This window comes from Centruroides vittatus, unplaced genomic scaffold, assembly GCF_030686945.1.
Source record: "Centruroides vittatus isolate TY-2023 unplaced genomic scaffold, ASM3068694v2 contig_559, whole genome shotgun sequence".
In the NCBI taxonomy this organism is placed as follows: domain Eukaryota; kingdom Metazoa; phylum Arthropoda; class Arachnida; order Scorpiones; family Buthidae; genus Centruroides; species Centruroides vittatus.
This window is the reverse complement of record NW_027122332.1, coordinates 1,531,489-1,546,391: the sequence shown is the minus strand read 5'-3', so window position 1 is coordinate 1,546,391 and position 14,903 is coordinate 1,531,489. Positions and strand designations below refer to the sequence as shown.

General features: G+C 36.9%; 1 protein-coding gene across 1 annotated transcript; it reads left to right on the top strand.

The window, feature by feature from the left end:
* The first annotated feature begins 8,767 nt into the window (after positions 1–8,767).
* Positions 8,768–14,775, top strand: NdufA3 (NADH:ubiquinone oxidoreductase subunit A3). The gene is made up of 4 exons (XM_067274722.1): positions 8,768–8,823; positions 11,098–11,169; positions 12,600–12,677; positions 14,572–14,775. Exons 1-4 carry the CDS (start codon positions 8,793–8,795, stop codon positions 14,619–14,621), a joined length of 231 nt encoding a protein of 76 aa, XP_067130823.1. The 5' UTR covers positions 8,768–8,792; the 3' UTR covers positions 14,622–14,775.
* Positions 14,776–14,903: the final 128 nt, after the last annotated feature.

Here is a 14,903-nt window from a genome sequence, read left to right as displayed (position 1 = left end):
TTTCTTTTTTATTATAATTTATTTATAAGATAAAAATATTATTATTTTTTATCTAGAATTGTTCACCTCCATCATTATCCATATAAGAGAGAGTAAGTATGGCGAACGTTTAAAAAAAATGACCCCACCTCCAAGATTTTTACATTTTTGGGCTCGGGGGACCTCGAAATGTCAAGAAATGCATTAAAAAAATTTAGGGTTTTTTCTGTACGTGGGGATTTTAGGATATGTGTCTGGGGGCACGCATTTGTCCACCCAATTTGAAGGTTAATAATTCCCGTGCCCTTAGTTGAAAATTTTTGAAATTTAGCAGGGATGTTAGTGTGCTAGGGGCGTTGATGCTGTTAAATTTTGGAGGTTAAAGGTCCAGAGGGTGGAGAGATAAAGAGAGTCACGTGTCGTATCTCGAGTAAGGACGGACTTAACGAAGATTTTACTCGTTATTAGCATTTACAATTTGTCAGAAAACTTATTGTCAACCCTCAAAATTAAGCCTTTTTACCATATAAAAAGTTCTTTTTTGTAAAATCTTCTATCAGATGGTGCCACATGCAATTTTAACACTTGCTGGAAAAGTCATGCAACTCGTTGCAGGATTTTATAAATTAAATCTAATTTATTTAAATAAAATTAATAGTTTAATATAATTAAAAATTTATATTATTTTCTTCCACTCAAATTATTATTATTATTATTATTTTGTTTATTTCAAGTTTAAGTAAAATATATAAATATTTCAGTAATTAAAATTATAAATGTTGAGTAAGAGAAGTTTGGAAAATAATAAAAATACATAAAAATTAAAGTTTAACTAAGTAAATATAATGATATTTTTCAAGTTAAAACTTGGAAATATATATATTTTAAGCCATTAAAATTTATTTTAAAATTAAATTTATTATATTAGAGCAACTCGCTTCATTTATCGATCCCAGTGATAGAGAAAATTAGGCCACTTATATATATTAATGGATTTTTCAATAATTAATGTAAAAATTACTCAAAAAATAAATAAATTTTGGGGTATTTTAAAGTGTCTCATTTATTCCTTTTTATATTTTATTAAATATTTTTCATGTTTAATTATAAAATAGACCATAATTTACGACTGTTTAAACCATTTTCAATGGAGTAATTCAGATGGGTATTCTGATAAACTTGAGGAATTACAAGAGATACGTGTGTAATTTATGAAGAAAATTAAATTTAGGTAATTTACTGTATAAAAATGATTATTTTACGGTTTTATTAAAATTATTTTTATAAGACTTTGGCCAAAGAACACGAAGATGATGTGTAGAAAATGCAATAAATCATGAAGACGCTCTGTGTTAGATGTAAGAAAAGGCTTTCAGGTCAAGACGTTTGAACTAATTTTACAATTTCGTGTGCCAAAAATAAGTCTATAAAATATATTAAAATATTAAAATTTAACTTAATATTAATTTATAACCGCATCTTTAATTAAATTTACGTTTCTAGAATTAGAAAATTTGATTTTTTAATGTGTTTTCCTATTGGTTGCATACTAAATAAACTTGGATGAAAATCATAATTGCAGTTAATTTTGCTCTTCTAGAGCTTACAAATTATTTAAATTTTAACATTTAGGTAGATTATTTTATTGTTTCGTAAAGAAAATTTAATTAAAATTTAAATTATTTGCCACAGGAGCCGCGATAAGCAAGGTCAACTGCCATTTCTCAATAATATATACATTAAATATAAATTAAAACCGTGGTTAAATGTAAATTAATTTAATTTTTAAGTTGGAAAAATTAGGCGCTGCATACATTTTATGTCCTATTTTAATAATTAATTTGTGTGATAATCAATATCCTTTCCAATACCTTGAATATACAGGTTAAACCTAGTTAAAAATTAAGTGTTCAGAGCTCGCTCTAAAAAGAACTGTTGGGCAAATTTCAACAAAATTTTGTATACCCACTGCCCCGAGTACGCAGGTTCGATTTTCAGAAAAAAGATTTAATTTAAAACTTGTCCTCTAGGGAGAAATTTGGCGCTGTTGTCTCCTTACTAGATATATTACGTAAAATCCGGTAAGTAGTATTTAATGAAATTTTAAGAGAGTGAAGCAAAATCATTTAATGAAAAATCAAACATCAAACTGTACAAAGAACGAGTATTTAACTTGATTATGTTCTTTGATCAATCCTATCGATCATCAGAAAAGTGAACTTTGATCGATCATTTCCACATTGTATAAACATTGAATTAAGACTTTACGTCGCTTATATGAAAGTAATGTTTTGAAAGTAAATTACAGTAGAGAGTCGTTAATCGGAACCCCGGTTAATCGGAATCGCCGGTAATCGGAACGATTTTCAGTCGGACTGTGTCGTGCCGAGTCGAACGTTTTTGATACTAGATTTACTTCTAAAGTATAATTTTTATGTTTTTATATTCTTCAATATATTTATTTTGTTTGTACAAAATGAAAAAATAATTTTTAATGATACGATAGCCTCGATTAGTTTTATAAAAATTTTCGTTAGGCTTAAAATCGACGAAAATTCAACACGAGCGACACGCAGGAGAAAATTCAACACGAAGCGACACGCAACGGAGAAAAATTTGAACATCGGATAGGTTAATAGTATTTTTTCGTACATAATCGGTAATCGGAACAAATCACTAATCTGAACAACCCCAGTCCCCAATTGATTCCGATTTAGACTCTCTACTGTATATAATTATTTTCATATAAGTTTTAAGTACAGTCGAACTTCCGATAAAGGCCATTTTTTCACCTTACGCCCAGTGGGCGCTAAGATAAACTTTATTTAGCAAGCCGATTATAGGTTTGGCCAAACTCACAAGGGGAGGGCGGGTCGTGAGGGACGGGTCTTACTTGTCTGGACGAACAAAACCCCGAAAAATTCCTGGAGTTTTTTGACCGGTCGGGATTCGATCCCGGATCTCCAGAGCGTTGTTTATATATATATATAGGTTAACAACTAACTTTTGGGTCATTCTTTATTCGGGTAATTCCAGCTTTGGCAGAGGCTATAGCATAGCCAGAATTATTGATAGTTGAAAACCCCCGCGCAGATTTATTATGGGAAATTGGCCTCTGTTTAAGTGCTGAAAACGTAAACAGGGAAAACGCCTCGCAGTGGTCAGTTGACGAGGCGTCAATCCACGACCAGTGTTCACTGGTTTTATCCAACTCCGTCGTTTGTAGGCTACTGAGCGGAGAGTCAAAGAAATTATACAGATGTCGGGCGGGAATCGCGTGGTATTTGATTGGGAATCTGGAAGTTTTAAGAAATTCAAGAGCCATGTTTCGGTACCAAACAGCGATCTTGTCAAAGCTTTGTCAAAAAAATCATTTCCTTTTAATAAGTAAACAGGCTGGTGGTTATTACATTTTTACATTTCGGCCATTCTCGAAACGAACTGTAATAGAATTTTGTATAGACACTTTTTAAAACTCTCCTCTCAGTTGGCGTTACCAGTGGCCGAGTGGATAAAACCATCGGTAGTTGGTTCGCGCCTGGCTAACGGATTGTCCACCTGGAGTTTTCAGTAACGCCTAAATAGGGGCCAGTTTCGCATTAAAGACCTCCCGGAAGGCATCCACTCTCGGCAGATCGCCCATATGTCGCGTTCCCTTAATCAAATAAAACCATCTAGTTAAAAACCCAGTGGGCAATAAAAGGGCTCTTTTTTGACGAGTCCACAATGGTGGGATTACGTGACGAAACACGGGACCCGACGTATTCGAAAGATCCCTGAAGTTTTTTTGACCCGTCGGGATTCGATTCCGGACCAGATAGATCGGTAGGTTGCCATTTTAACGGCACGACCATCTGTATAGGAATCGACCTTCTCTCTCCCAGGGTTCACGTTGTTCCGTTGGGACCGCCCCTCAACCCAGGGGGGAGGTCTCTTGACAGCTATAGCCAATCGGTGGCCAGCCCGCCACAACCCGCCCAGCTCCGCCATCACAGGTATAGAGGTTCAGGAGACCCAAGTGTTCATAACAGGATCCCCCCTAACTTTAGTCAACGTATATGCTCCTCACAGAGTAAATCCAGGGATTTCACTGGATGACCTCTTACCAGTCGATTGTCGCCTCTGCTTATGCGGGGATTGGAATGCACACCATCCCCATTGGGATGCCTCGTGCATCCTCCCTGACGCTTCAGGTCGGGCATTATTCGATTGGCTTTCATCAGCGAACGTATGCTGCTGGAATACAGGGGAACCGACCCACTTCCATCCCAACGGCTCATCGGCCATTGACATATCTTTTGGCTCCCCAGACTTACTGGGCTCAACAATATGGCAACCAAGTCAAGACACCCTCACTAGTGATCACGCTCCAATATTCATTATAATCACAATTCCGGGCACCCATCGTGTGCAGATTCCTCGACGCCTACACCATACTACAAACTGGAGTAAATACTCCGGCTACCTAGACCAGAGCTGGTCTTCAGATAAAAATCAACCCGATTCCTATCGGGATTTAGTTGACCATCTCCAAAAGGCGGTGGCGGCCAATACCACGTTTCGCTCTCTCCCCGAGTCGGGACAACCACCATGGTGGACCATCGAATGCAGCCAGATAAGAGTGTAAGGCCGCCGACTTCCAGGGGAAAACAGTTAATCACGCGTCAGGAAAACCTAGGGTCGAAAACGTATGTGGGTGGTGGCGGTAGGAGACAAAGATGACAAGTGTCTTACACAAAACCGTTTATTCTAACTACTAAGCTAACTTACATATTATTGGTACAAATTGCGATCTAGATCGACTCTTGTGGTGATAGAGATCTCCAGTTGTCGGTAGTCGGATGCGGTCGTCTTCCGAAGACGCGTGCCCGGGGCTGGGATGACGAACTGTCTATTGTACTGGACGTATGGCCTGGACGGGGGTCACCAGCTGGCGGACATAGGTTCTGGCGTCTATGAGGTAACACTGGTCCAGAGGAGAACTGCCGCACTTCTTCCAAGAACGACGGAAGGAGGGTCCACCTTTGACCTTGCGACTCGGGAGTTTTATAGGAGTTTCCCCCTGAATTTCACCCTTTTGATTGGTTCTATTCTTCCTCTCCCTTACCCCGATTGGTCATTTCTTTTGTTTCTATGCGAAACTGGAGACCGATCTGGGTCGGGAGAGTTCCGAGAGGTGTTGACGGAGTCTTTGAAGTTCGTGCTCGTATATTCCATCGTTATGGCCCTCTCTTTGACGTTTTTGACCTCACGCGGTCCGCCAAATGCTTCGGTGGCCATTTACCCCCCTCTGTTTCCCGTTTCTGACACTCGTACACGAGCACCTGGACAAAGCTCCCTCTCTCTCGGTTGACATCCCCTCGGTCGTTCATTATCGTGTCGCGTTTGTTTTAGGATAAGTTTGGGAGAGTTTCTCTCGCGTCTGGATTACATCACCAACATGTGTTCCTGACACGATTTGACTCTCGAAACTTCCCGACTTCGGAACTTTATAATTATTCACCACATTTTAGGCGCTTTTGCGATCCCCACAAGAGCAAAGAAACATCGTGCTTTCCGCCAAGCACGCAAATTAGCTTCTCTCGACTGGTGGTACCGGTACAAATTCTATGGGGCGCTACTCAGAAGAAAATCTCGCCAATCCCGACGGGAGTGGTGGTGGAGGCGCCTGTGCGCCTCCCCTCCATTCCAGTCCACTCTCTACCGGATATTTCGCCTGAGGACCTCACAGGCGTTTGAGGAGACCCACAACATCATTCAGACCTCGGACACTCTTTTAACTCCAACACAACAAGCAGACGCCCTAGCGTCCTTTTTCGGGCGAGCCCGTCAGACGGGTTTTTTCGCTCCTCTAGGGACCCCTCGTCAGAGGCCTCTCATAATTGATGATAGTCTATTCAATAAGATAGAACTCTACAACGCTCTTCGCAAAATCAAATCAACTACTCCAGGTCCAGATGGGGTGAGGGCCCTAGCGTTACGGGCTCTCTCCTCCGTGGGTCTCTCTATCTTACTGGACCGTTTGAACGATATCTGGATCTCTGGGACCTGTCCCCCAGATTGGTCTTCAGCCATCATTATTCCAATAGCAAAACAAGGCCGCCTAGCGACGTCTTGCTCCTCGTATCGGCCCATCTCCCTAACTTCCCACATCACCAAACTGTTCGAACGGATGATTCTGTATCGTATCTTGAACCTGGTCGTACATACCGACTTCTTTCATAGTCACCACTTTGGCTTTCTCCCATACCGAGGAGTGGAGGAAGCGCTAGTGGTACTACATCATCATATAGCAGTAGCCCGAGCGAGACGCCATTGGGTCTATCTGGTCGCCCTCGATTTAGAGGGGGCCTATGATTCAGTGTGCCAGGAGGGGCTCCTGGCAAAACTGGAGTATTTCGGCATCAGAGGGAGGTTGCTCACTTGGATCTCATCGTTCCTCCGCAATCGTTCATTCCAAGTCCGCTGGCGGGGTGTTTTATCAGCACCTCACGCCTTTCCGCATGGCGTTCCGCAGGGAAGCGTTCTCGCCCCTGTCCTTTTCACTTTTTATATGGCGGACCTATGGACAGCACTCCCAGCCAATGTAACGGCAATTCTTTACGCTGATGATCTTTATCTTCTAACCACAAGCACTAGCCCTTCCCAAGCCGCTTGCCGCATTCAGACGGCTCTTCACCACCTCGAACACTGGACAACAACATGGAGCCTATCATTCTCAGCCACCAAAAGTGCAACTATAGATTTCTCTCCGAAAATCCACCGCCCACCTATAACACTGTCTCTAAACTCGGGAATCATCCCCCAACGTTCGTCATTACGTATCTTAGGTATTCATTTCTCCCAGACCTTTACGTGGCGTGTACACGAAACCTTCCTGAGATCGAAACTTACTCGCGCAAGCTCCTTATTAAAATATTTCGCCTCGCGCCGGAATGGCGCCAGAAAAGCTGACATTCTTCGTCTAGTATACACGGTTCTAAGTCCCATGGCTACCTTCGGCGCTCCTATTCTTGATGGCGCTCCTCCTACCACGATTAGTCGTATTGAAAAACCAATACACACTGCTCTTCGCACGGCGTTGGGTGTTCCTAAGTCTACCCCTCTTATCTCGCTTTATGCTGAAACAGGCTACATCCCATTACAGACAAAAATTCGCCAAAGAGCGATGTCCCACGCTATCGTTCAAATCTCCAGAGGTCCGTTTAGCCCCCTTCACTCTATTTTTCTCACGGCATCCTGTTTGGAATATTATCATTGGCGCCTGTACCAGCGTCCATACGTTTCCCGGGTTTTATCCCATCTCCGCCGAGAGGGTCTGCCAATGACTCGCCTCTATCGGCAAACGCATATGGCACCAAGCACAGTTAGCATTCTTCCTCATCTTCGCCTCGACGAGTTATCATTTTCTACCTCTGACCCTCCGGAGGTCAATTGTGCTCGTTTTCAGGAGCTTCTGGAGTCGTCCTGGCAGGGCAAATGCCTCTTGGGGGCAGATGCCTCCAAATCCAGTATCCGTACGGCGATAGGAATAGTTTCCCCGGCACACGAACTCCGGGAAACTTGGCTCCTTCATGAGCACTGTAGCGTATTTGGTGCAGAGGCTCTAGGAATAAAACGAGCATTACAAATCAGCTCCAGCTTCGACAATCCGACTGTCATTCTCTCAGACAGCAAATCTGTCATACAGGCGGTGGGTAAAGTTAATTTTTCATCCCCAGCAATAATAATTGACTTAGCAGCCGAAATCAGTCTGCACCCCCAGGCAGTCGAGATTGGGTGGATCCCGGGACATGTCGGCATTCAAATCAATGAAGCAGCAGACAAGGCGGCAAGAAAAGATAATCCATCCGGCTCCTGGAGGCAGCCCCTCATGGCACGCGATCTAATCCGGGCCACACGCGATATTATTATCAACACCTACATTGACTCCTGGTCTACTAGTCTTAGACAAAAAGGTCGGGATCACCTCCGGCCTTTTGCTCCCTGGCCATATTCGTACGCCTCGTCTCGCTACGCCGAAACCCTCTTGGCCCGCCTTCGAACCGATACAGCCCCGCTAAATGGGTTTCTCTTTTCCAGAGGTCTTCGTGTCTCTCCCGACTGCCCAAACTGCGGCGCTCCGGAAACATCCCGCCATTTTTGGATTACTTGTCCAAAATACAAGGAGGCCCGTCAAGACCTCGGTCGCACTTTATCAATAGATCTAACATTAGTCCATACGCTACGGCCGGATGGCCGAGCGGTAAAGGTGGCAGCCTACTGCTCTGGGGGACCCGGGATCGAATCCGAACGGGTCGAATAATCCCCAGGAATTTTTCGGGGGGTGGTCCGTTCGGATATGTCGGACCCCGTCCCTCACCACCCGGTCGCCCCATTGTGGACCTGGCCGAACCCATAATGGGCCTACTAAAAGAGGCCCTCTTAGTGCCCACAGGGCGGAAAGAGTTAAAAAGAAAAAAAAAGAAACATTAGTCCAAACCCTCACTCCTATTTACTGGGCTCACGTCGACCTTCCTCCTCGTCAGCACGTGGAAGCTTTAGAACGTTTCATATATCGTTCCAACCGCTTCGTATAATCGTCAAGCGGTGTACATCGGAGAAAAGGCCAACAGGCTAAAATCTCCATATAAACTGGAACAAAGAAGAAGAAGAAGATACTAAAAAATAATAACAATAAATTAAACGTAAAATATTCATATGTATTTATTATAAATTATTAAAAATATATTTAAAAATTTCAACGAATTAATTTTTATATTACATCAAATATATTTTATGTCGAAACTGGCAACACTAACTCAGAAAGGAAGATGAGTGCGAATCCTGGATTTATATCGAGAAGTAATAGATTGTTTTTTGAATTATTTTAATATTAATACTATTTAAACCCACGTTATTTTATAGAGATTTGAATTTTATTTTTAAGAATATTATGATACCATTTTACTAAGAGAAAATAACTTTATTTGACCTTCAAGCTGTTGCATGCAATGTCTATAAACATTGTATGCAAACAACAAGTGAATTTTCTGTTATTTTGCATGATTGTTGTACAGCAAATGCGCAATAAACGCCTGACAACGCTACCTTTGCAGATAAATTTCAAAAATAACATTAATATATGGGATTGTCTAGCAAGATTTCATGTTGTAGGCCATCTCTGTATAAGTAAAATAACCAAATTGATCAAAACTGCACTTACATTACATATATATATATATATATATATACACAAGACATTTCTACATTTTGGTAAAATTAAACTACTGTATATACTGTATATATACACAGTAAATAGTTTAATTTTGCCAGAATGTAGCAAATGTCTTGTTTTCATCAATAGATTGTTATGCTGGCAATATGTCACATAACTATTTGTAGTCCATTCTTAGGCCTTTTGTGATTGTTATAAATTATTCTGAAAAAACTTTGGAAGCTTCATCGCTTGAGAAGAATGTCTTTTCGGTTCTTTTTGCTTATTAGGATGTAAATGGTGTTTGATGGATGACATTAGGGTGGGGAAAGGGTCGGTGCCGGCTTGTCGGGTAGGGTCGGGGAAAGGGTCGGTGCGGGCTCTCCTGTTGGACCATCCTGGAATAATTTATTCGAGTCAACTTATGCTGACCGTTGTAGGGGAAATTCTTTAAATAGGCTACGAATTGATTGTTTGCCAAGTAATTACATGTTCTCACTAAACACTTTCTTCTGCTTATATGTCATATTGAAAACAATTGCTAAATTTGAAAAATTAGTTAATTTGATGACAAAATGTGTAGGTGATACTTGTCTTACTAAAACAGTGTCCCACCCCTCCCCTACCTTCCCAGAATGACTATTCTAGTAGTTATTGAGTGTTTAGCAACCATAAAGTCTTGTTGATTGTGTGAGTTATAAATAAAAGAGAGTACAAATCAAAACATTAGACTTTTATAACTGAAGAATAATTAAATTTGCGACATCTATTGTCGTGTAAGGAAACATATTATTCTTCACAATTAAAAACTAATGTATTTTACTGTGTTGATGGTTTAAAAATTAACCATTCCAGAATATTGAATTTAAATTACTTCAAATTAGGAATTATTTTATATTTGAGACCAAAGAAGCTAACTGATTTGCATTTAATAAGGAAAATATGTATATAATAAATAATCAAAGATTTTATTTTCAACAGTTTATAACAAGACATAATTTTAATAAACATGCACGTAAACTACATTTTGTGGAAATCTATTCCAGAAAATTAATATATTTTTATTGAAATGTTAAAATAGTAATTTGTGATGTTTTTCATAAGATGGCCAGACAGTCGAAGTTGTTAGGGTGGCACCCTTCCACTCTGGGGACTCGGAATTGAATGCGGACAAGCATCTCCCAGGAATTTTTCAAGCGTGGTCTGTCCGAGATATGTCGGATCATCCCTCGTCACCAAGCCACCTGCATTATTTGCTCAGCCAAACCCACAATGGATACCAAAAAAAAAAAAAAATCTGTTATGCTCACAGAGTGGAAAGAGCCGAAAATTTTTAAAAAATAAATATTTTTAATGCGATGTTTGTTTTATTTACTAGAAATCTGCATATCATTCCACATAAATTTTACATTTATGTGGAACAATAGGCAGTAAGTAACGAGAAGTATTTATTAAATTTTCCCAAGTTTTAATAATACTTTGAAATTAAATTTCATTACATATCTTTTAAATCTGTAAGCAGTAATGTAATAAATGAATCAAAAATCTGTTTGTCAGTTTTTAAATTTAACATATTTAAGAAATAATTTGCAGAGACATACTGTCAGAGACTTTTCTCAAAAGAACGAAATGATAATTTTTATATTTATTGAAAAAAGTGAAATGACTTTGTAAAAATTCATGAATTATCTCATAGAAGTATAGCTTCATTCAGTTGCTGAAACAATATTTTATGACTTGGACTTAATCAAACTGAACATTTATTTATTATTATTTGGATTTCTGTTTATTATCAATTATAAAATAATTAAAATTTAAAAAAGTAATTTAATATTTTTATATTTAGTCAAATTTTTATGCATATATATTTTAAAAAACAGCAGAAAATTGGATAAACAATTAAAAATTTATTTTTCTTTCAGTTGCTGCATTGTGGAAAAGAGGTTGGCATGAAATTCCTGAAGTCATGGCATCCAGTGTGTTAGCAGCTGCTCGTAATAACAATTTATTTTTGTTTTTAGATTGGTTCCTATAACATATTTTTATATTAATTTATCTGTGTGTTGCCTTTCTGTTTACTGCTAAATTCTGCCCTTTTAGAAATGTTTATATGCCTTAATCGTATATCTTAAAATTAATCCCACACTTTTTTGACATATTGCACTTTGGCAAGAAAAGTGACACAACTCAAAAAATGGCAGTTTTGAGATTATGTCATTGAAAAATATGTATGAAGTGCCCCAACATTCACAAGCATCACATCTCTATCTTGTAAAATAACAAAGTTTTTAGAAAAGCAAGAAAAGTGACATAACTCAAAGACCTCACCTGTATTTAACTGATAACACCTCATATTCAACGAGAGCAGAGCTACAGATCCATAATTACTACTATAGAATATAATAGAATTTACTGCCATAAATACTTACCTGAAATTTAAAAGCAGCTAATACTATAAGTTTTATTGTACTCTTTAAGTAGGTTTTTCTCAAATACTGCATTTTTGAGTTGTGTCATTTTTCTTGCTGGAGTGCGATATGATCGTACGAAAGTTCACTTGTAGTTTCTTTCCAATGAAGTAATAAGGCATATTTTGTAACTCATAGCTGAAACTCTTAGCAGAAAATGGAAAGTTTTCAGTCGAATTTGCCTGTTTTTGTTGCATTACATACTGCTCTATCCCTATATTATATCATAAATCTATTGTGATGAATCATCAAACAGTGAATGCATTAGATCACTGGTTCTCGACCTTTCCTAGAATGCAAAGTGCCATTTACACACCTTATTATGTGGAACATTAACATCAATATATTTAACACTTGATAAGTAGTTGTGCTTACTATTCTCATGGAACAATGAAGCAATAAACAATAACTTCATTGTGTTGAATAAATAAGCAAATATGAAATTGTCTATAAATGATGCAGTATGTTATAGTATATTGGAATAAATTTATAGTAAAATCTTTACATATATACATAAAACATGCATTCACTGTTTGATGGCTCTCATATAACTTACATATTAAATACAGTTTCAATACAGAATGCGACTCTCGTATTTCTGATAAATGATATATGGCTCCTGTCGTGACAAGGTTTAATCAGCCCTGCTGTAGATTAAATAGAAAATAGACATTAAAAATGATTTTGATGGTACCAAAGAGAAAACTGGCAGGAAATTCTACTGCACAACAGCTCAAAATTTTGCTTCTCAGTAGAAAAATGTACAGAATCCAAACTTGGCATACAAAACACCATTTATCAATATCAAAATATTGTGTACAAAAAGAATGACTCGTCAAGGATTGCCACATAGATTTTTGACATTCATTTCAGTGTAAATTCTTTAATACTGTATTTAAAATTTAATATTGTTTATTATTCTATTCAGTTTCTAAAATACTTTTTTCTTAATACAGTTCTTCCTGTTGGAGCCTACTCTGTATACTTATATGATAAAAAACATTATTACAAAGAATTTAGAACTAAATATACAAGTAAGTATAAAAAAGTTTTTTATTATCAGAATATCGTCCGTGAATTGATTAAAATTTTGCCATGCTCTAAAACAATGAAAAACTCTTGATGATATGATCTGGATTCAAACCTGGGTCTGTCGGCAGCCAATGCACACTACATTCCTTGGCCATTTGACCATCAACAATTATATGTTAGTTATTTTTTTAATACTTATTATAGAATAGTCAATTTTTATTACATTTTTCTGAACTTAGCATGTGTTTTTTTTTTTTTTTTTTGTTATGTTGTAAATGCTAATTATCTGAAATTATACACTAATTACAGAGGGTAAGTCAAGAGTCCTTTGTATCCCTTTCATTCCAAAAATACTGTAGATATATTAATTTTGCTAATGTAGTGAAACAGGAAGTTGTGTGCATAGAATCTGATGGAACCTTTGAAAATGATTTTCAAGATTCCTTATTTTACATTTTAACAAGCGGAGGTAATGTAGAAATTCCAGTAACAAAGTTAAAGACTATCATTTAATCAGTCTAAAACTATTTTTTGAATTCTTAGACATTGTGTAAACAAATGTTTAAGGTATTAATCTTTAAAAAATAAATTTTAAATTCATGTGTAAAATCATTTCTGTTTTACTTAAATGATCTTGAATGTGATTTCAAAGGTCAACAAAAGGTTCCGACCAATTCTCCTCGCATGACATCCTATGCAAACTATGTTAATAAAATCAATATATCTATGATAGTTTTAGAATGAAGAGGGTGCAAGAGATCTTTGACTCGCTTTACATATGTACTCTATGAATTTTGCATAGATTAAAATTAATCTACAAAGAAAAAAAAACAATTTCTGTAAAAAATTAAAATTATCTTGTATTTTAGATTTTATTTATAATTCAAATTTCAAAAAATAAAAGAGAATTATGAATGCAATCTATCATGTTGTATCTTATAAGGTTTGAATGAAACAAATACTAAAATTTTAAATAATTTGCAGATTTTTCTGTAAGGTAATGAGTAATTTAAGTATTATTACCAAGATTTAACAGAAATGATAGCTAACATCAAATGCTTGTAGAAATTTGGTACATGTTTTGGTACATTATAATAATTGTCGTAAATTTTTGTTTTGTAAACATTGTTCTGTTATGTTCAAATATGATGTGAGGGTCCCCTTGAAATATTCAAGTCTGCTCATAGTGACTATTTTTGGGAAATTCTTTAAATGCAAATTGAATGTTTGGCAAGTAATTATGCATTTCTCACTAAACTAATTTAATGTTTTTCAAAATAATCACCCAAATCTCCAATATGTTTTCTAATTCAAGAAATATCTAGAAAAATTTGCTTTTTTCGGAGATTGCAAACTTTTTTTTTATTACCTTGTACAAATTCTGTTGACTTCTTTTAAACAGAGTCCTTTTAAACATGGAATTGCTATTCTCCCTCAATCAACCTGTTTCCAATCTAGCACCTAATAACTGTTTTCTTTAACCAGAATTGGAAGATAACTTTAAAAAGAAAACAGTGTGAAAATATATGACATATTTGTACTCACCAGTGGGAAAAATCATTGGGAACGCTGATAATCAGATGTGGACTCGTGCCTCACCAATGAGCTGTTCGTGTGGTATTTTTGGGTTTTCTTCATGTGCATAATATCTAAATAGAGACCTGTTTCTGTAGAAAATCTTTCCAAGAGACTATTGTCACGTGTGTTGTGTTGTCATATCTTGTCAACCAGGTCGAACGATATGTTTCGTTCAGTTGAACAATATTCATTAGTAACGTATATAGCAATTTAGTGTTCTTAAGAATTTACATATTTATTATAAATGTGCTAATATTTTTGTTACATGTTTAACATAAAAAAATTTTACAGTTTAACTATTTAATTTATTTTTTCCAGTCTACAGGAGTGACGACCCAAGATTACAGGAGATACCTCATAACAAATGATTGGACTTTTGAAGTCTACTTAAATAATATATTAAAAAAATTAGATTGGTAACAAATGCTCTAGGTTTGTCAAAAAGATAATGTAGAAATATTGAAATTGAGTGTAAACTTCAGAAATAGTTTGACTATTTAATAAACTATTTTGAGAAACTTTCCTCTTAAGAAATTCTTAACTTTTTAGAAAATTAACAAGATAAATACAGACTATTATAGTCTGTTGTACTCTGTTTTCTGGCTTACAGCTTCCTATATTGCTTTGGCATAGATGTTTTATTTCACAAA